The sequence below is a fragment of the Capra hircus genome (assembly GCF_001704415.2).
Source record: "Capra hircus breed San Clemente chromosome X unlocalized genomic scaffold, ASM170441v1, whole genome shotgun sequence".
Classification (NCBI taxonomy): domain Eukaryota; kingdom Metazoa; phylum Chordata; class Mammalia; order Artiodactyla; family Bovidae; genus Capra; species Capra hircus.
In genome coordinates this window covers 51260643-51283169 of record NW_017189516.1, presented here as the reverse complement: position 1 = coordinate 51283169, position 22527 = coordinate 51260643, and the positions used below count along the sequence as shown (strand labels likewise).

General features: G+C 38.5%; 1 protein-coding gene across 6 annotated transcripts in view; it reads left to right on the top strand.

Moving 5' to 3' along the window:
- PPEF1 (protein phosphatase with EF-hand domain 1) overlaps window positions 1–22527 on the top strand; it is a 147335-nt gene that overhangs the window by 98712 nt on the left and 26096 nt on the right. For all 6 annotated transcript variants that reach the window (XM_018044018.1, XM_018044019.1, XM_018044017.1 and 3 more), the window contains 4 exons: window positions 12112–12278; window positions 15105–15141; window positions 16183–16332; window positions 20254–20397. In XM_018044018.1, the coding sequence (XP_017899507.1) occupies window positions 12112–12278; window positions 15105–15141; window positions 16183–16332; window positions 20254–20397 (498 nt within the window). The remainder of the gene's footprint in view (window positions 1–12111; window positions 12279–15104; window positions 15142–16182; window positions 16333–20253; window positions 20398–22527) is intronic.

Genomic DNA, 22527 nt, shown 5'->3' with positions numbered 1-22527 from the left:
ATACAGTGTGACTAAGATACAGCTTTTGGCCCCTAAGGCATCACAGTTTAGTGGAGAAGGTCAACCAATAAAAAGACAAGATAGTTCAGGGTAGGACATGTTATAACTGGGGTATGCAAGGTTCCAAGGGAGCATATTGGAAGGGCACCTAAGTCGTGGGAGACTTTCTGGATGAGGTAACATTAAGACAATCCCTTCAAAGAATTTTAGTAATTTAGAAAGTGCCTGATTATGAAGGAAAGTTTTGAAGAATCAGAAAAGATTAATCCCACACCCTTTTTGTGGTGTGCTGGAATAAATGATGGAATTTGTACAAGTGATCATTTTTGTTTTGACATTTTTAGTTTCTTTAATATTTGGTTATCCTTACAAATTGTATCATTTAGCACCTTAAGACTAAGCTAGACAGTTTCAGCTCACAATCCTATCTAGGTTTGTAAGGAATTCCTTTGAGTGCCATATGATTAACCATGACACACCTTTACTAAAAGAGTATCTCAACTTTATATGGCTTTGGATATCATCAAGTGAACACATTTTCATGGCATTAGTTGTTGTTCAGTCACTAAGTTGTGTCTGACTCTTTGCAACCCCGTGGACTGCAGCACGCCAGGCTTCCTTGTCCTTCACTAACTCCCGGAGTTTGCTCAAACTCATCTCCATTGAGTCAGTGATGCCATCCAACCATCTCATCTTCTGTCACCCCCTTCTCCTCCTGCCCTCAATCTTTCCTAGCATCAAAGTCTTTAGCAGTGAGTCAGCTTTTCATGTCAGGTGACCATAGTATTGGAGCTTCAGTATATATCCTTCTAATGAATATTCAGTGCTGATCTCCTTTAGGATTGACTGGTTTGATCTTCTTGCAGTCCAGGGGACTCTCAAGAGTCTTCTCCAGCACCACAATTCGAAAGCATCAATTCTTTGTCATTCAGCCTTCTTTATGATCCAGCTCTCACATCCGTACATGACTACTGGAAAAACCATAGCTTTGACTATACCGACCTTTGTTGGCAAAGTGATGTCTCTTTTTTTTAATATGCTGTCTAGATTTGTCGTAGCTTTTCTTCCAAGGGGTAAGCGTCTTTTAATTTCATGGCTGCAGTCACCATCCATAGTGATTTTGGAGCCTAAGAAAATAAAATCTGTCACTGTTTCCACTGGCGTTAGTTAGGTCCTATTTTTAGACTTTATTTCCTGAAAAGGTTAATTTTAATCAGCCACTCTTGCTGAATTGAAGTGACCAATTTGGAATTCTTCATTCAGAACTTTAGCCTTGCTAAAATTACAAGACATTTTTCCTCATTGAATAGAAAGCTGGAAATTTTAGACTAAGTATTGGCAAGTTAGTTTGTTAAATTGATGCTGTCTTTGGAGACCTCCTGCAGTTGAAAGAGAGGTGCACATGGACAGAGAGAAGCTAATTACTTCTCAACCCTGTGGGTGTCATACTGATGTTGTCCGTGGGAGCCACACAGCCTTTTCTTTCTCTCTTCCCCACCATCCTCCATCCCACCCCTTATGACCCAAATTTGCCAGCTGTGAAGGTCATTAAATATTTTCTTTTTTCTCTGTTGCTGATATGCTTCCTACTGCCACAGCAGTCAATTCTTTACCCTTTAAAATTAAGACAGTATGTTACAATCAGAACAGATCTCTTAAATAGAGTTTGCAAACAAAATAAAAATTAAAGTAATGTGGAGTTGGGGTCCAGACGTTATTTGATGTGCTTTGGGAAAATGTCCAAAAAAATTGCAGTTACTTCTAGATGTCTTATGTAAAATATATCAGAGGGAAATAAGACTCTTAATCTCTACTCAGCTTAGTTTTGTGGTCTGCTACCTTTCCCCCTGAAGGTCATCTGATGCTGTGCAGAGTCGTAGTTAACCCTGGGTTTTCTATATTTGTCAACTGTATTACCATAACATAGTTGGTTTGTTGTGTAGCAACTGTGGAATAAGCCAGAGAGTTTGCTTTACTGGAACTGAGTGAAGGATGGGTTCACTCAGCAGCAGTGAGTCCTCTTTTGAAAGAAATCCAGAGAAGCCTCAGTAACCAGAGTCTAAATATCCTAGAGACCCATGTCCCAGAAGACTTAGATCATCTTTTTATCTGTTTTCCAGTTCTCTTATTATTCTAAGACTAAAATGTATTTGAACTCAGACTGTGTAAAGTAATATAACTAGTCTTGGACCAACAGTGCAGATCTTTTTTCTTTTTTTTAATTAAATTTTTATTTTTACTTTATTTTACTTTACAATACTGTATTGGTTTTGCCATACATTGACATGAATCCACCACGGGTGTACATGCTTTCCCAAACATGAGCCCCCCTCCCACTGCCCTCCCCATAACAGTACAGATCTTATACACCCAAATAAGTCTTGCCTTTGCCTTCAGAGGCTCAACACTTAACAGAAGTTCAGTGTATATTTAGGACTCCTTTTAGAATCACTTTCAGAGTCAGTGACATTTTCTACTGAATGGGCTTCATTATCACAAATCTTATTCTTTTGAAGACATGTGATTTTTTTGAAAAGGTTAAAGCTTATTGGGTGTCAAGTGTGCTATGTAAGGTGTATGGCTTAGCTGATCATTATTATTTGGGGCTTAAAATTAGGTTTGACTAAAGAAATTCACTATTCATGGCTCATAGAAGAGGTGAAATACCCATAAACAAAGTTGATTTAACTGGAGATGAATTCTACTACCAGAAGATTGGTCATCCCAGTGAAAAATAGTTTACATCTTTGTTCAAATTTTGGCTGCTGTTTTTCTCAAATTTTTATACTAAGGTTATACTGATATGAGATAAATTGGAGAGATTTACATCTTTTTCTGTGGTTTAGAACTTAAATCCCTTGTGCTCAAACTTGGCTATACATTGTAATCACCCAAGGAAATAGGGGGGAAAAAAAAACCTACTGAGTTCCACTCCCAGAGATGCTGATGGACACCTAGGAATCGTCATGTGATTCTAATATGCAGCCAAGGATGGGAATCATTGGTTGAAGGAACCCCAAAACTATTTGCTTAAAAAAAAAACTACTTGCTTTTGAAAATGGAAAGAGAGCTCTGCTCTAAAGCCACATGCAAGTCTGTTCTCTATGTCTCCATCTGCATTGCTGTCCTGCAAGTAGATTCATCAGTAGCATCTTTCTAGATGCCATATATATGCGTTAATACACAATATTTGTTTTTCTTTTTCTGACTTACTTCACTCTGTATAATAGGATCTAGGTTCATCCGCCTCATTAGAACTGACTCAAATGTGTTCCTTTCTACAGCTGGAGAAGGAAAGGCTGGGACCAATTGAGAGAGTAGCATGGAAACATATATGTTCAGTTCAGTCACTCGGTCATGTCCGACTCTTTGTGACCCCATGAATCGCAGCACGCCAGGCCTCCCTGTCCATCACCAACTCCTGGAGCCTACTCAAACTCATGTCCATTGTGTCAGTGATGCCATACAACCATCTCACACTCTGTTGTCCCCTTCTCCTCCTGCTCTCAATCTTTCCCAGCATCAGGGTCTTTTCAAATGAGTTGGTTTATCACATCAGGTGGCCAGAGTATTGAGTTTCAGCTTCAGCATCAGTCCTTCCAATGAATATTCAAGACTGATCTCCTTCAGAATGGACTGGTTGGATCTCCTTGCAGTCCAAGAGACTCTCAAGAGTCTTCTCCAACACCACAGTTCAAAAGCATCAATTCTTCGGTGCTCAGCCTTCTTTATAGTCCATAGCTTTGACTAGATGGACCTTTGTTGGTAAAGTAATGCCTCTGCTTTTTAATATGCTGTCTAGGTTGATCATAGCTTTTCTTCCAAGTAGTAAGTGTCTTTTAATTTCATGGCTGCGGTCACCATCTGCAGTGATTTTGGAGCCCTCCAAAATAAAGTCTCTTACTGTTTCCATTGTTTCCCCATTTACTTTCCATGAAGTTATTTGACCAGATGCCATCATCTTAGTTTTCTGAATGTTGAGTTTTAAGCCAACTTTTTCACTCTCCTCTTTCACTTTCACCAAGAGGCTCTTTAGTTCTTCCTCGCTTTCTGCCATAAGGGTCGTGCCATCTGCATATCTGAGGTTATTGATATTTCTCCTGGCAGTCTTAATTCCAGCTTGTGCTTCATCCAGCTCAGCATTTTGCATGATGTATTCCGCATATAAGTTAAATAAGCAGGGTGACAATATGCAGCCTTGACGTACTCCTTTCCTGATTTGAAACCAGTCTGTTGTTCCATGTCCAGTTCTAATGGTTACTTCTTGACCTGCATACAGATTTCTCAGGAGGCAGATCAGGTGGTCTGATATTCCCATCTCTTTAAGAATTTTCCACAGTTTGTTGTGATCCACACAGTCAGAGGCTTTGGCATAGTCAATAAAGCAAAAGTTAATGTTTTTCTGGAACTCTCTTGCTTTTTTGATGGTCCAGCAGATGTTGGCAATTTGATCTCTGGTTCCTCTACCTTTTCTAAATCCAGATGGAACATCTGGAAGTTCATGGTTCATGTACTGTTGAAGCCTGGCTTGGAGAATTTTGAGCATTACTTTACTAGCATGTGAGATGAGTGCAATTGTGTGGTAGTTTGAGCATTCTTTGGCATTGCCTTTCAAATGGGATTGAAATGAAAACTGACCTTTTCCAGTCCTGTGGCTACTGCTGAGTTTTCCACATTTGCTGGCATATTGAGTGCAGCACTTTCACAGCATCATCTTTCAGGATTTGAAATAGCTCAACTGGAATTCCATCACCTCCACCAGCTTTGTTCGTAGTGATGTTCTCTAAGGCCCACTTGACTTCACATTCCAGGATGTCTGGCTCTAGGTGAGTGATCACACCATCGTGGTTATCTGGGTCATAAAGATCTTTTTTGTATAGTTCTTCTGTGTATTCTTGCCACCTCTTCTTAATATCTTCTGCTTCTGTTAGGTCCATACTATTTCTGTCCTTTATTGTGCTCATCTTTGCATGAAATTTTCGTTGGTATCTCTAATTTTCTGAAGAGATCTCTAGTCTTTCCCATTTTATTGTTTTCACATATTTCTTTGCGTTGATTACTGAGGAAGACTTTCTTATCTCTCCTTGCTATTCTTTGGAACTCTGCATTCAAATGGGTATATCTTTCCTTTTCTCCTTTGCCTTTAGCTTCTCTTCTTTTCTGAGCTTTTTTTAAGATCGCTTCAGGCAACCATTTTGCCTTTTTGCATTTCTTTTTCTTGGCGGTGGTCTTGATCTCTGCCTTCTGTACAATGTCACAAACCTCCTCCATAGTTCTTCAGGCACTCTGTCTATCAGATCTAATCCCTTGAATCTATTTGTCACTTCCACTGTATAATCATAAGGGATTTGATTTAGGTCATACCTGAATGGTCTAGTGGTTTTCCCTACTTTCTTCAATTTAAGTCTGCATTTGGCAATAAGGAGTTCATGATCTGAGCCACAGTCAGCTCCTGGTCTTGTTTTTGCTGACTGTATAGAGCTTCTCCATCTTTGGCTGCAAGGAATATAATCAATCTGATTTCAGTGTTGACCATCTGGTGATGTCCATGTGTAGAGTCTTCTCTTGTGTTGTTGGAAGAGGGTGTTTGCTATGACCAGTGCATTTTCTTGACAAAACTCTGTTAGCCTTTGCCCTGCTTCGTTTTGTACTCCAAGGCCAAATTTGCCTGTTACTCCAGGTATCTCTTGACTTCCTCCTTTTGCCTTCCAGTCCCATATAATTAAGAGGACATGTTTTTTGGGTGTTAGTTCTAGAAGGTCTTATGGGTCTTCATAGAACTGTTCAACTTGAGCTTCTTCAGCATTACTGGTTAGAACATAGACTTGGATTACTGGGATTACTATGATAGTAAATGGTTTGCCTTGGAAACGAACAGAGATCATTGTCGTTTTTGAGATTGCATCCAAGTACTGCATTTCAGGACTGGAAGAAACACAAACTGGAATCAAGATGGCCGGGAGAAATAACAATAACCTCAGATAAGCAGATGACACCACCCTTATGGCAGAAAGCGAAGAGGAACTAAAAAGCCTCTTGATGAAAGTGAAAGAGGAGAGGGAAAAAGTTGGCTTAAAGCTCAACATTCAGAAAACGAAGATCATGGCATCGGTCCCATCACTTCATGGGAGATAGATGGGGAAATAGTGTCAAACACAATTTTGGGGGGCTCCAAAATCACTGCAAATGGTGATTGCAGCCATGAAATTAAAAGATGCTTACTCCTTGGAAGAAAAGTTATGACCAACCTAGATAGCATATTCAAAAGCAGAGACATTACTTTGCCAACTAAGGTCTGCCTAGTCAAGGCTATGGTTTTTCCTGTGGTCATGTATGGATGTGAGATTTGGACTGTGAAGAAGGCTGAGCACTGAAGAATTGATGCCTTTGAACTGTGGTGTTGGAGAAGACTCTTGAGAGTCCCTTGGACTGCAAGGAGATCCAACCAATCCATTCTGAAGGAGATCAGCCCTGGGATTTCTTTGGAAGGAATGATGCTAAAGCTGAAACTCCAGTACTTTGGCCACCACATGCGAAGAGCTGACTCATTGGAAAAGACTCTGATGCTGGGAGGGATTGGGGGCAGGAGGAGAAGGGGACGACAGAGGATGAGATGACTGGATGGCATCACTGACTCGATGGATGTAAGTCTGAGTGAACTCTGAGAGTTGGTGATGGACAGGCAGGCCTGGCGTGCTGCGATTCATGGGGTCGCAAAGAGTTGGACACGACTGAGCAACTGAACTGAACTGCGTTTCAGACTCTCTTTTTGAGTCTGAGGGCTACACCGTTTCTTCTAAGGGATTCTTGCCCACAGTAGTAGATGTAATGATCATCTGAGTTAAATACACCCATTCCAGTTTTAGGATCAGTTATAGTATCTTTACTAGAATCGGTTTTAGTAGCTTCTAATTTTCAAGAAAATCTTCCATTTCTCTAGATTGTCAAAGTATATTGCCACAGAGTCCAATACTATATTCTCTTTTTATATATATGTTAAAACTTACTTCTCTATATCTTTGTCTTTTTTCTAATCTTTAATCTTAAATGTTTTTTTGTTATCTTTTTTTACTTATCCTTAATCAGGCTTATGATGAGTTTTATCATCAATTTTATTAGTTCTTTCAAAGAATCACTCTTTGGATCATATAGCTTTCATTTTTTTGTTTTCCAGTTCATTAATTTCAGCTTTTATCTTTATCTAATTGATTTTATTTTTCTAATGTGTTAAGGTGAATATAGTCTTTCATATGCATCTTCTTTAATAATGAAGGCATTTAAGACTACACAGTTTTTCTTACTTTAGTTGTTACTGAGTCTTCTATCAAATTTATAATATTGCTGTTAATTTCCTCTTTAATCCAATGGTTATGAAGACTATAATATTTAATTTCCAAGGACCTTAATTCAAAAAGCTAGAATTTTTTGTATCATATTGTTTGCTTAGGTTTTATTGGATTATGATATGAGAATGTGTCCTATGAAATGTTTATTATTTTGAATTTGTTAAGGATTTCTTTGAAATCAAGTATATGATAAATTTTCATCAAACCTCCATGGACAAATGAAAAATTAATTGTACCCGCTATTCATAGGATGTAGAGTTCTTTGTATTTCTATCTATTAAGTTCATTAGTTATACAGTTGATCCTTGAACAAGAGTTAATCCATGTATAACTGATTGTTGGCCCTCCTCATCAGCAGTTCCTCTTTATCCAAAGATTCAACCAACAATGGACCATGCAGTCGTGTAGTATTTACTACACTAAAAATTTGTGTTTAAGTGAACCCTTGCAGCTCAAACCCTCAGTGTTCAAGGGAAACTGTACATTCAATTTTTTCCATTTGTATCTTTTAAAATATGTGTATTATATATATATTTCTGTATAACGAATTACCCCAGTACTTACTGGCTTAAAACTGCAAATGTTTAGTATCTCACAGTTTCTGTGGTTCAGAAATCTGAGTACAGCTTAGCTGGGTGGTTCTGCCTGAAGGTCTCTCAGGAGCTGGCAATCAAGCTGTTGACCAGGGCTGCAGTCATTTGTAAGGTTGACTGGACCTGGTGGACCCACTTCCAAGATTGTTGACTCATATGGCTGCGGACACAGCTTTTCAGTTAGCCCCTTGCTGGCTGTTGACAGAACAGCCACATGGTCCTCTCCACAGGGTACCTGAGTGTTCTTATGACAGAGCAGTCGCTTTTTCCAGAGTGAGTGAGCCGAGAGAGCAGATAGGAGGCTGCAGTCTCCTTTATGACTTAATCTCCACGGTTGCACATCAGCACTCCTGCTTTTGTTTCTTATTCCTTCCTTAGAAGCAAATCACTAAGTCCAGCCCACATTCAGGGAGTGGTGTTAGGCTTCACCTTTTAAAGGGAGTATCAAATAATTTGTGGACATTATTTTAAACCAATAATTAGGTTTGAATAATTTACTCTGTTTTTAAAAATTTTCTTTTTGCATTTATAGTAAACATATGAAGCAAAAACTTATTCTTTTGTTTATTGAATACAAGTTTATAAGTTGAACCTTCTTCATAAAGTGCCCATTATTATGATATAATGTTGCTTCATGATAATTTTTAGCACTTTGAATATTAAATTCCACTTTGTCAAATATTAATATTTTCCTTTTTACCTTTTCTTTGTTGCATTTACCTTGCTTTCAGTCTCCCCTTTTTTTTTCATGTATATTTCTCACAAACTATACATACTTGGAGTTTTGTGCTTTAAAGTAGTCTTTCTGTAATTCAAGGAAGTTTTCTTTGTTTTTTTTTTTTTACTTTATAATACTGTATTGGTTTTGCCAAAACAGCACACATGTACTTGACAATTTAAACTAAGAACTACTATCTAAAGTACATTCTAATAAAATTACCAAACTTTAAAGGAAAAAAAAATAAAGTAGTCTTTCTTTTTGCTGTTTTGGTGAAGTTTTTTAAATTATTGTTTTCTTTGGCATTTTTACCATGCTTTCCTATTCATTAGTTGTTATCTTCCCATTCCTGACATTTCTAATAAATGATGTATGTGTGTATACTTCTCAAATAGCTATAACTTTATTCTGTCTTCATTATCCTCTCTCTCCTCCAGTAAGATAAATTTATTTGTTTTCACACTTTCCATGTACATTCCCCATTCAGATGAGATTTGTAGAGAATTTTACTTTTCTCCCTTCGCATCCCCTACAAATCCTTAGTTTTGGCTCATGCCAGATTTTTAGTTCTTGACCATTATTAGATTTCCTTCATAGTACATCTCTTCTATTTCTTGAATCCTTGTTTTGGATTGGGTTGGCCAAAAAGTTCATTTAGGTTTTTCTGTTAGCTGTTTCAGAGAACACAATTTTTACATTATTGCTGTTGATTTATATTTAATTATGTATTGCAAGGTTCATTGTTCACATCTGTAATCTTTTCTCTTAGCCCTTCCCAGGTTTAAGGACTTTTTATTGTTACTGCTCTTATTTGGTTAAAATATCTTCTTGAGTGTGTTCCTCTGTGGGGCATGTGGTTCTTTAAATGCAAACTCTTTGAATGCAGGGACTTTGTATTGTTTACTTCTATGTTTCTAACACCTAAAATTATGTCTGGTGCATAACAAGCAATCAGTGCAGGTTCACTGAACACAGAAGTCATGAGCTCTTTCAAACTTCAGGGTGAAGTCTCATTTTAAACTGTAGAAAATTCCCTCTCTTAGTTATGTAATTATTGCCTCTTCTCCATCTGTTCCTTTTTCCTGATTCTCGCATGCTTATTGTTGGCATATTAGTTCTCTTTACTCTGAGCTCTAATCTCTTACTCCTCATGATTTCCAGCGTTTTGCTTTTTGCTCTTTGTGAGAGATTTTTCATCTGCTTGCTCTTTCAGGTCAGCAATGTATTTTTCAACCATTCTATCTTTTAGTTATCACCAGTCTATTGATATTTTAAATTTCAATAGCATATTTTTAATGCCAAGAATTACTGACTTTCTGTTCTTTGTTTCACGGTACTCTCATTTTTTAAAAAGTTGGCCTCTGTCTCCTCCAGCACTATTATTTAATTAGGGGATGGTACTTTAGTAGGTCTGATTGGTCTGTCTCTCTGTTGTTACTGGATCCTCTTAAATATGAGATTATTTCCATTTTAAATTTTCTACTTAAGCTAGGCTAAGCTTCTCCATAGTTGGAGGCACAACAACACTTTCTGCTCCTGCATCAAGAGTGTGAGAGGAAGTCTCTTGTGTTCCTAGGTGTCTCTAAATGAAGTGTTAGTATTCTTTTAGTTTCAGAGATGTGAAAGTTCTCCTACCTTTCCTGTAAGATCCAGATCCCTCCCCCCCAACCAAGACCACTCACATGCTCTGAGACAAAGTGTCCCCTTAATCACAGAGTCTACATGACCCCTCAGGCCTAGTTCTTCCACGGCTCTCTGCAGCTCCTTAAGCCCCCTTCAGTCCTGGACATCCCGATAGAACCTATAGCCTCCAGCACTCCTCAGACTTCTCCAGGTTACTCATCGCAGCCAGCTGAAGTCTGGGGGAAGGAAGAGTATTAGAGATGCAGAATCACTCCCTTTTCCTTTATGTTTTGATGAGCAATAGCCTATATTTTTATAATTGGCTCACACTATCTAAGCCCAGTGTGAATAGGTTATGTGAATTCACGTATAAGACAATATAAAGTAGTGGGATTGTAAAGTTAGAAATAACATGGAGGTCATAATAAAATGAATCTCTTAGTTTGTGTGGTGCTTTATAATTTTTACACACTATGCTAAAAGCACACTGTAGTTTTTACACACTACAGTCTCATGTGAGTTCCAAAGTAGCCCTGTATGATAAGCATGGAAGTTGTCATTTAACAGATGAGGAAACTAGAGTTCATAATGATCAAATAACTTGCCCAGGGACACATGGGTAATAGTGGAGCTGAATTAGAGAATAAGTCTTCTGGCCTAGAACACCACACCACTGCTTGCTTGCTCTTTTCCAGATGCCTTCAGAACATGTTTTGTTGCATACTGACTTCTGGAATTCCTAAGTTATATGCTACAACTTGTATTTTATTTTTTCAACTATTTTTGTCATATTGACATGAACAATTTAAAATGTATATAAATACTAGGTGATGACTATAAAGTAATAATATTTTCTTACATAATTTGAAACCTAACAAAAGAAAAAATTGAAAATCATTTGAAAAAGATTAACATAACTAGAATATGTGAATTACTTCTTGAAGGTAACTTTTTTGAAAGAGGACATACATTAGAATATACGAGTACTTAAAATTTTCTTTTTGTAATGTATTTTTTAGACATTTGAATTATCTTACTATGCAATAAAAATGCACTCAACCATTTCTCTACCAGGCATGGCATGTTTTATTTTAGAGTTTACTAGTACAGAAGTAAAGGAAAGAATAGCTGCTATAAAGATCAGACCTTTGTCCTAATCCCAGTCCTTTTTTATGCTAACACTATATTTTAAAGGAGTGGTAATCCACATATTAAACAACAAATATGGCTCTGGTTGGTGAGCAGTCTAGAACACATGCCTCCAACACCTGGTGTAATTGTATCAGAGTGGACTGATGGTGTATTAGCTCTGCTCACAGTTGGACAGTACCTTACACTTTGATATCCTATCTCTCATTTTTGATCTGGGATGGAGTTGTTTTTACAAATTGAGAGAATCACAGCCTAGAGAAATTAAACAGAGGGTCCCTTAGAATGAACGACTTCTGGCTCTTACTTAGTTCAGTGTTTTTCCCTCTTCTACCCAAGGAAGAGATGAAAGAATCCATTTTTAATAGGATAATTATCAGGTCCTTTCAGAGAAAACTCATAGTTTTCATGGATGGGAGTGAGTAGGATGAGCCACCCCCCTGGAGTCTTCCTGTCCCAAGCTAATTCTTTACTTCCGAAAGGTCTCTTGCAGGAGAAGAGTGAAACCTTTCACCCTTGCCCTGGAAGAGTGAAATTGGCTTGAGTGGGTGAGCAGATTTTTCCCAGTGGAAGAACTGACTCAGCCTCTTTTCTCCATATCCATGTGAATGTTAAGTACAAGACCTTACTTTTAAAAGTACATTCTTTTAACTGCTCCTTTTCCCCCCTCTTCCTTCCACAGAATGGTCTCCCCTCAGTGACCAACCCATATGTTTTTAATGGTGATTTTGTAGATCGAGGAAAAAATTCCATGGAGATCCTAATGATCCTGTTTGTGAGTTTTCTTGTGTACCCAAATGACCTGCACTTGAACAGAGGCAACCATGAGGATTTTATGATGAATATGAGGTAACCTAGCCTTGTAGATTTCCTCTTTTGTTTCCTGTTCTGGAAAATGCTACCATGTTTATTTCCTAGCAGAGAGTTAGAGGTGAGTGTAGAGAAGTAGGGATGAGAATCTGAAGGAAGATCTCAGTTCTTACCCCTGTTTACCTCCCTCAATCCTCTACTGTGTGAGTATAAATTGCTCTGAAATTCCCTTCTTATCTTTTCTTCCAATCCTTCCTTTTCCCTTCTATTATGTTCTTCCTCCCATGCCCACCCTTCCCAAGTCAAATTGTGTGCTTTCTAGACGTGTTAGGCCAGGTTTGGAGGTGGAGTTGTTCTGTGAGCAGGTTTAGATGGCCTCATTCTCTCGATACTCTTTTGGCTTGCCTCAGAAGTTGTCTCGGAAACTAGTACTGTGTTTTTCACTGATGTGTGTATTTTTTTTATGACATGGTGATTGCTTCTGGCATAGTTGTTCATAAACATATTTGAGAAGAGTGGTAACATAGCATTTCAGCTACCTGACTCACTGGAAGTTGGGGGAATAAAGATTGATTAAGTGGTTTACCAGTTTTTGCTGTGAAAGGCACAGTAAGTGACAGATGTTCTTCTTTCCTTTCTTTCCTCCTCCTCCTTTCCCCTTTCCCTTCCTCCTCCTCTTCCTCTCCTCCTTTTCTTTTCCTTTTGTTTCTTGTTTTATGAAAAAACAGAATCCAGTTTGCACTAAGGCATGGCATGTTAAATGCTTCAGTCCTGGGCTTTTGAGTGCCTGAATCAAAGCTCAGCAACTGATGAGTTTTCTCTTTGGGGCAGTTTTGGCACTTGGCCTGAAAACAAGTGTTTCAATTCTAACCCTAAGGTATGGAAGAAAATGCTAAACATGAAGGAAAAAAATCCCAAGGCTATTTTCAGAGGCTATATATATATATATATATATATATATAAAATATAGCTCAATACATATATGTAATATAGCTCAAAACATTTATTTGGGCATGCCATTTATTCTTCCATTTATTTAGCTCTTCAGTTCTATTTGTTGTTGTTGCTGTTCAGTCGCTTAGTCGTCGGACTCTTTGTGACCCCATGAACTGCAGCATGCCAGGCTTCCCTGTCCTTCACCATTTCCCAGAGTTTGCTCAGACTCATGTCCATTGAGTTGGTGATGCCATCCATCCGTCTTATCCTCTGTCACCCCCTTCTCCTCCTGCCATCAGTCTTTCCCAGCATCAGGGACTTTTCCAGTGAGTTACCTCTATGCGTCAGGTGGCCAAAGTGTTGGAGCTTCAGCTTCAGCATCTAGTGCTGAATGGTTACTGAAAGAGACATGGCCCCTGCCCTCCTAGAATTTACATCTAGCAGGGAAGACACAGTTGAGCAGGTTTTTCAAGTGTGATGAATTTGTAAAGAGGGAGATCCAACCTGTCTGAGAGGTGGTTGGAAGGTTCTCCCATAGAAATATGACATTAGCCTGAGACCTGAAGGATGAATTAGGAAACCAAGAGAGGACCATGGCAGGAGTGGATGGGAAACAGTGTTCCACAGTGAAGAGACAACTTAGGCAGATTGAGAAAGGACTTTTTCGATTTGAAAGAAATTCAGGATAGGAGAAGCATAAACTGAAGAACAGGATAGTACCTGATAGGGCTGGAGACGTAAGAAATTACTGTAGAGGAATTTGAGCTTTCTTCTGAGGACAGAAGAAAATCATTGAAGAGTATTATAAAATTTGTGTTGTAAGATGCAGCAGTAAGAGTAGTTTGGTGAGGGACAAAAATGGATATGGGGATGCCAGTAGGAAATATAATAGTTGAAGAGATAGATGGTGGGTTCTCACTTAGACTGGGAGATGGAGACACAAAGAAGTAGATAGATTCAAGAGGAGTTTAGGCAATGATTTAAGGCTTGGTATTGTGGTATGGAGGACCTGAAAGAAGAGAGAATCAAGATGACCTCCAGGTTCCTAGGTTGAATTTGCAATATCACTGATACTGGGAACATGATAAGAGGAAAAGGTGGGCTGAGGGAGAATGATGAGTTCAGCTGGGGGTAAGCTGATTGGAGATTTGAAGTGCTGTTGAATAGGCAGGACTGAGTTCATTTCTGGAAACATCATGTTACACTGTAGAAGCTTCACATGACATGATTTGTGTGGAAACCTGGAGTGAGTATGCTGCATTCTGACTTTACTTTGTTGGGTGTTCAAGGTATATATTATTATCTTAAGGCAAGGAAAGTATTGGAAAAAACATCTCATCATTAAATCCCTTTTAGTGACTGGTGTTCAGGCATTAAACTTCCTGATACTTTTTATTAAAACCCTCAATACCATTACATGAGCTATGTCAGAGAGAGTATTAAGAACCAACTTATTACCTTCTAGGCTTTTCTTTGTCTTTGGTCTTTTTTCCCTCCTAATCATTCATTTACCATAAGGTATAGGATGTCTGAGAAATTCTATCTAAATGAAAAACATTCTCCCACACACCTTCCCTCAGTGGCCACAGCACACATCTCTGAATAGTTGCAGTACTTAGACACCGGTGCCTACCACATATTTCTTAAGTTGTCTTGTATTGGTTTCATGAAAATTTATCTTCTTTTCCCAGCTATACTCTAAACTCCTTGAGGGTAGGGATGACATCATCAGCTGCTTTGTTCTTTCCCATAGTGCCTAACAAAGACTTGAGTAAGTAACAATTCCAACTGAAGTCTAGTTGCTTGAGTTTTTGATACTTGTGATAGATAGTAAGATGTCAAGGACTTGCTTTTTTGCATGACTTGACTCATGCGAGTGGGAGTTATCAACATTCAGTGAAAGAGTTGAAATCCCATTGTTTTTTTCAGGTATGGCTTCACGAAAGAAATTTTACATAAATATAAGGTAAGACTCATCTACTTTTTTTTTTTTACATCCTCTTTGCTGTTTATGTATAAAAGTTTAAAAAAAGAAAAAGCTTCAAGAAGGATGATGGGAAAATTAATCAGAGTCCAGGCCAATAAAAGCACAAAAGGAAGCCCTGGCCATGGTGAAGACCTGTTTCTCTTTCTGTGCTAAACCAAGCTTTTTCATTGTGACAGATACAAACTCTGTTTCAGAGATATCTGGGATTTGTTTTACTCATGTTTGGTAAAACATGGAAATGGCTCTCATGAAGAGAAAGATTTTTACTCACAATTCCTTAGAAACTGGTCAGTGGAACACCATACCATATGGGACTGCACCTCAGGGTCAGTTAGAGGCAGTGGCAGGAGCCTTTATTGTGGTTTTCTCAGGAAGAAATGGGTGAGGCAGTGTAAGCAGGTTTAGGATTGGCTCGTTTGAGTAATTTCAGCGGGCTCTGGGGTTTACAGGCTGTCCATGGTTGCCTGGTATCTGGCTGGCCCTGGGGTGATTGGAGCAGGAAATAGTGGCCCTAGGTGTGCTGCTAAGATGTGTCCGACTCTTTGTGACCCCATGGACTGTAGCCCACCAGGCTCCTCTGTCCATGGGAGTCTCCAGGCAAGAATATTGGAGTGGGTTGCCATGCGGTCCTCCAGGGGAATCTTCCCAACCCAGGGATGGAACCTCATGTCTCCTGCATTGGCAGGCTGGTTAAATCCGCAAAGGACTAGTTGGGAGGATGGGCTCTGGGTAGGTTGATTTGCATATGAAAGGCACTCTGCTTTACATACAAAAGATAACTCCTTACTATCTCTAGGAATTAACTAGCCTTGGGAGGGGCAGTCTCTTCCCCTGGGTCAGCAAGTCAAAGTATGAAAAAAAGAGAATTAAAAGATGGTTAATGCATGCTTGTTGGTTAGTTTGTCCATCCTAACCTAGTTTGGGTGGCATGAAAACTGATGGTTTTTGTCCATATGTTGGGACTATTGAGTAAAATTGAACCTATCAGAAAAACAAACTTACTTAAGCTCTTACTTACAGCTGCACGGAAAAAAAATCTTACAAATCTTGGAAGAGGTCTATACCTGGCTCCCAATTGGTACAATCATTGACAATGAAGTCCTGGTCATACATGGAGGGATATCAGAGTCCACAGACTTGAATTTACTCCACCGTATAGAAAGAAACAAAGTAAGAAGCAATGTTTGCATGAATGTTGTCTCAGATTTACAAAGGGATACATAGCTTCTTGCATGTATTGTTTTATATAGATTCATGTTTTAGTGATTGCTGTAACTGAAAAAATGAGTAAAAATTTTAAGAAAATCCATGATTGCATGATAAAGAACTAAACTGATAACTTCTATATATGGAAAAATTTTTTTTTTAATTCACGGTGAAAGTGGGAAAATATTGGCATTTCATAATAGCTTCTAAAAGTGAAAAATCTTGATTTTTGAAAAGTTAAAATTTCGAATTAATTAATGTGGTAAAATATACCAACATAAAGTTTCCCACTTTAACCATTTTTAAGTGTGCAGTTCAGTGGCATTAAGTACTTTCACATTATTGTGCAACTGTCACTACTGCCACTACCATCTATTTTTAAAACTTTCCATTTTCTGAAACTGAAACTACCCGTTAAGCACTAATTGCCAATTCCACCTTCCCCAGCCTTTGGTAGCCACCATTCTGTGTTATAGCTCTAAGAATTTGACTCCTCCAGGAGCCTTATAGAAGTAGAATCATACAGCAGTTTGTTTCTGAATTGTTGTGATTTCCCATATGTATTCCAAATGGCTCAGGATATTTTTTTTTAGCGGGGTTTAATATTTTAAACCTAAGTAACCGTATTCAATACAGCACAAGCAGAGCAGGAATGTGTTGACCCTCTGAGGGAAGTGGCTGTGTGGGGCCTGAAGCTCTGAGGCTTGGTGAAAGGCTTCTTTGGTGGGGTTTTGCAGAGTGACTGGAATTGCCTTCTGCCTGTCAAGAACCCAGCCAGGGGAACCACCTGGGCATGACGACCAGTGGCAGCTCTGAGCCCGGTGATCATGTGCGGTCCTAGTGAGAAACCTAAACCCTGCTCCTCAGGACTGTTAATCAAATTCCTACCAATCTAGGCAAGGGGAATCTAGAACCAGAATTTAATTTGATGTGGACATGTGATTCCTGTTCACCTTGAGTTTTTATAGTCCTTATACCTTTATATACATATGAATGATTATATTGGCACCAACTCCTTCTCATCCTTCTAATTTCAGCTTAAACATACCCCTCCCCTGGAAAGCCCTCCACAACCTCCAGACTAGATCAGGTCCCCGTCCGTTTGCTCTCAAGCCCCTTGTACCTCTCCTTCATAACAGTTACCAATATTAAATAAGCGATTATGGTACTATTTGTTTACCATCTTCCTCTGTTTCTCTAGTTCACTGATATAACTCCAGCACCTAAGATGTAGACAGGATTAATGTTTGTTGAATACTTCCTAAGAGAATTAAGACTGAAATAGGGCAAACCTAAGATAAAACTGGATAAAAACTTTTTTTTACGACTCCTTTCCTGATTCTGTGCTGATTTTACATACCCCCTCCCCAGCCTCACCCAGTGATAACCATACTTCCTGGTTTATACCTGTTGTCTTGGTGTGGGTGTTAATACCACCTCCCTTCACTCTCCAGTTGCAATAAATTGTAGGGCCACCCTAATTTAAGGTACCTTTCTTAGCATCTCAGCAAATAGTCAAGCCAATAAGATGTTTGAATCAACATGAGATAGTAATTGTTAACATAATGAGTGGCTATGATTCTAGCCAAGAACAAGGGAACAGGATGTTTTTGTCAGTCAAATATTGGCAAGCGCATGGCAGGAATGCAACACTCCACCACCACTGGCCCTGTGACAACAGCACTAATCAGCTGTGGCAGCCACTACTAATTGATCAGATTGAAAACTTTTCCTTTCCTGAGGTTAGCCTGAGAAGCCAGTCCTCTCTCGGGCTTTTTGAGATATTAAGAGCATTTTTCTGAAATGTCCATTACTATTTCTGTGGAGACCCTAAATTGAGAGCCACCTTAACCTAGTAAACACTGTGAAGCTCTGACATCAGACAGATGTAGCTAACATTACATCTATTACATCCTGCTTCTGCTCCTTCCTGGCTGGGTGACTGGGTAAGGTACCAATGATTTCTAAGCCTCAGTTCCCACATCTATGCACTAAAGCTAAAAAATACCTACCATATTGAATTGCTGGGAAGGTTAAATATAATTACCTAGATGAAAAAGATGGCATAGAGTAAACTCTGAACATAAAGCTCTCTTCTCCAACTCTGTCCTCTTTTTCATGATACTTAAAACTGAGGTTTAAATTTCAGTCACCAAGAGAGACCCTGGGGAGAAATTTTGAGGCCAGAAATTTTCCCAGGATACCTCACATTTCACCCCCTTAGGGGATCATTGTTCCACCTACTGTTAAGACTAGCTTTAAAGGTAGAAATTTGACTTGTATGTTTTTTGTCTACTCTGCTAGAACGAAGTTGAACTGGTAGCACATGTTCTTTGTATGAAATATAATGAAAGTAGTAGGTTTAAGCCTTTGGAACTCTATCAGATGAGATACAAAAACAGATTTTCAGGTTAGTTTTATAACCCCCACTTGCCCTTCTGTTTGGACCTCCAAATGTAGGGGTGAACATACTTCCTGGTTTACACCTGCTGTATGATTTAGTTGCTCATGGGGGAGGGGTAAAGTTGGGGGAACTCGATGACAGCCTCCACTGCAGGTTCATTAAAGGTATTTTGTAAAGTGGGCAGGTTGGAAAGGGGGGGTGGTGAATGCAGAGGGACAGAGAAGGAAGACTATAATACTTAAGCCTCTGGTTTAGTATTGTTCAAACTCCTTGGCAGAGGTTATAGGAAGAGATTGCTAGTAGGTCCCCCAGGAGAAAATGATGATGTGGCACCCAGCAGGGACTGCGCAAAGTGTCCTGATCCCACATGGCTTTGAAAACAGAAGAGCCACAGTACTTATGAGACCATGTGGCTTTGTCCTGCCCGATGACCTTATCAGAAGTGAATTGTGTGGACCCAAGTCCAGAGTTTCCTCCCAAAATACTCTGCTCTGCCTAAGACCTGGAGACATTTGCTGGACAGGAGACAGGGAGGTAGGCTGTGAGCTCACTAATAATAGCTGAAATTAAATTCCAACGATCTCAATGAGATAGGACCTCAGAATACAGTTTGCTTTTATATTTGAAAAATAAAGGTAAGATTTTCTAGACACCCTAGTTTATAGAAGAAACTTAAGTGCCTACCTCAGAGAATTGTCTATCGCTGAACTAAGACTTCCAATGTAATAGAACCATTGCTTCAAATTGTTTTGTATAAAGGTATGGTGCTACAAAGAAACAAGTATAAAATTGCAGTCTCAAATTATGTAAGGGAACATAGAATGGATTATAATAATTGATGTACTGTCAGAAAGACATTTTGTTTCCAAAGAAATATATTACCTTTTTTACTAGGATTAGATGTAATGTTCAGTTGCTGGCAGGTCAGACTGAGAACCCAGTGCACTTAAGTTAGAAGGCTTCCAAAGTTTTCAGTTTATGTCCCCTTTGTGAACTTTCTTGGACATAGATATACTTTCTCTCATTTCTCCTGGAAAACACAACAAAAAGAAAAGCAGCCATCCTCTTAAGAGGTGTTTCTGAACTCCAGGCCTATTTGTTCTCTCTTAGCTCTATGTATAGATAAAGGCTCAGAGGGAGACTCATTTTCCCTTAGCATCTTCCATTTCCCGTCACAACGCCAAAGAACATGTCTCCACTAACATCTGTGCCTCTGGGGTCTTTTAGAAACTCTAATGGGAAACTTTACCTGTAAGACAGTGTCTCTAGTTGAAAAATGTGCAAACAGAGCTTAACAGGCCCAGTTTATAGAGATCAGTGCATCAGTAAGATGAAGGAGGTAGGTGAGATGGAACAGGTGATCATGTATTTTCCATTGAGTTGAGGCGCAATAATATAGACAAAATAGCAACTAGTGCTGAAGTTTCTACATGCAGCAGACTAAGCAAAGGGCTTGGCTAAAGCGTGAATTTGTTTTGTAGATGAGATCTGTGCTGATGCCACCAATTCCAATGGATGGAGACCGTGCTGAGAAGAAAAATAAATTGGGTACAACCACTGTGGCTCAGGGAAGCAGAACAAGTGGATCCTTTTCTGAACAATTAACAAAGCAGGAATGGGAGCAGGTGAGTAATCAGACTGTTCACTAAAGTGGCAGTGAAGATGCAGCGTAGATGATCCCTAATAATATAGAAAAAGTGACTTACCTTTCTCAGCAGATCATATCCTTTCTCTAAATCCATTACTGTATTTTAACAGCTTAATTGAAATATCATTCAAATGCCATATAATTCACTCACTTAAAGTATATAATTCATTGAGTTTGGTATATTCACAATGTACAACTATCCCCACAATCTAAATTTAGAATATTTTCATCACCTGGAAAAGGAACTGCACATACTATTACCTGTCACTTCCCATTTTCTTCCCATCCCTGCAGATTAGACCTTTTGGTCTTAGTAGATTTGTCTGTTCTGGATGTATTATAGAAGAGGACCCATACAGTGTGTGATCTTTTGTCTCTGGCTCCTTTTACTCAGTCAGACTAAAAGATTAGTGCTTTTGCTTTGAGTTTTGGTGTTGTATCTAAGAAGCCATTGCCTAACCCCAAATCATGAAGATTTATTCCTGTGTTTTCCTCTGAAAATTTTATAGTTTCAGCTCTTACCTTTAGGTGTCTGATCCATTTTGAGTTAATTTTTGTGGATAGTGTGAGGTAGGTGTCCAAATTAATTTTATTGCATGTGGATATCCAATTATTCCAGCACCATTTGTTAAAAAGACTTCCTCTCATTGAATTTTCTTGGCACCCTTATGAAAATCAATTGTCCATAAATATGAAGGTTTATTTCTAAACTCTTGATTCTATCCAGTGATTTATATGTCTATCCTTATGTCAAGATAACACAGTTTTGATCACTATAGCTTTATAGAAAGTTTTGAAACTGTAAAGTGTGAGTTCTCCAGCTTTCTTCTTTTTCAAGATTGTTTTGACTATTCTGGGTCCCTTGAATTTCCATATGAATTTTAGAGTCAGCTTCTCAATCTCTATCAAAAAAAAGAGCTGGAATTTTGGTAGAGATTGCCTTGAATTTGTGGATCAATTTAGATACTATTGCAATCTTAACAATATTGTATCTTTAATTCCATGAATGTGTGAAGACTTTCCGTTTGTTTAGATCTTTCATTTCAACAGTGCTTTGTAATCACATACATGGAAACACTTGTTAAAGTTATTCCTAATTTATTCCCAAATACTTCTGACACTATATTAAGTAGAATTGTTTTCTTAATTACATTTTGGGTTGTTCATTGTTGGTATATATTGACTTTTATATACTGATCTCATGTTGTCAACCTTGATAAACTTGTTTATTCTAACTGTTTTTAGTGGATTCCCTGGGACTTTGTGTTAAATAAAAACAAGAACATGCTTCTTTCTTTCCACTCTGCCTGCCTTTTATTTCTTTTTCTCGCTTCATTGTCCTGTCTAGAACCTCTAGTACAGTGCTGAAAAATAGAAGTGGTCGGAGTAGACATCCTTGTCTAATTCCTAATATTAGGGGGGAGCATTCAGTCTTTCCCATTAAGCATATTAGTTGTTTGTTTATATGTTAACTATCCCTCATCAGATTGAGGAATTTCTCTTCTGTGCCTACTTTCTTGGGTGTTTTTTTTGTTGTTTTTTACCATGAAAGAGTGTTGGACTTTGTCAAATGCGTTTCTGTATCTGTTAGGATGATCATGTATAATTTGTTCTTTATTCTACTAATGTGGTATATTACATTGATTGATTTCAGATGTTAAGCCAATCTTACATTTCTGGGATAAATCCCTCTTGGTCATGGCATAGAATCCATTTTATCTGTTGTTGGCTTCATTTTGCTACTTTTTGAGGATTTATATATATATATTCATAAAGGATATTAGTCTATAGTTTTCTTTCTTGTGATGTCTTTGGTGTTATTGTAAAATCGACCTCATAGGATGAGATAGGAAGTATTATCTCCTCTATCTATTTTTTGGAGGAATTTGTGTGAAGGATTGATATTAATTCTTCAAATGTGTAGTAGAATTCATCAGTGAAGCCTTCTGAGCCTGGGCTTTTTTCTTTGTAGGCAGTTTTAAAACGACTAATTCAGTCTTCTTTCTTGCTATAATTCTATTCAGATTTTTTACTTTTTGAGTAGTTGTATCTTGGTATCAGCAGTGGCCACAGGACTGGAAAAGGTCAGTTTTCATTCCAATCCCAA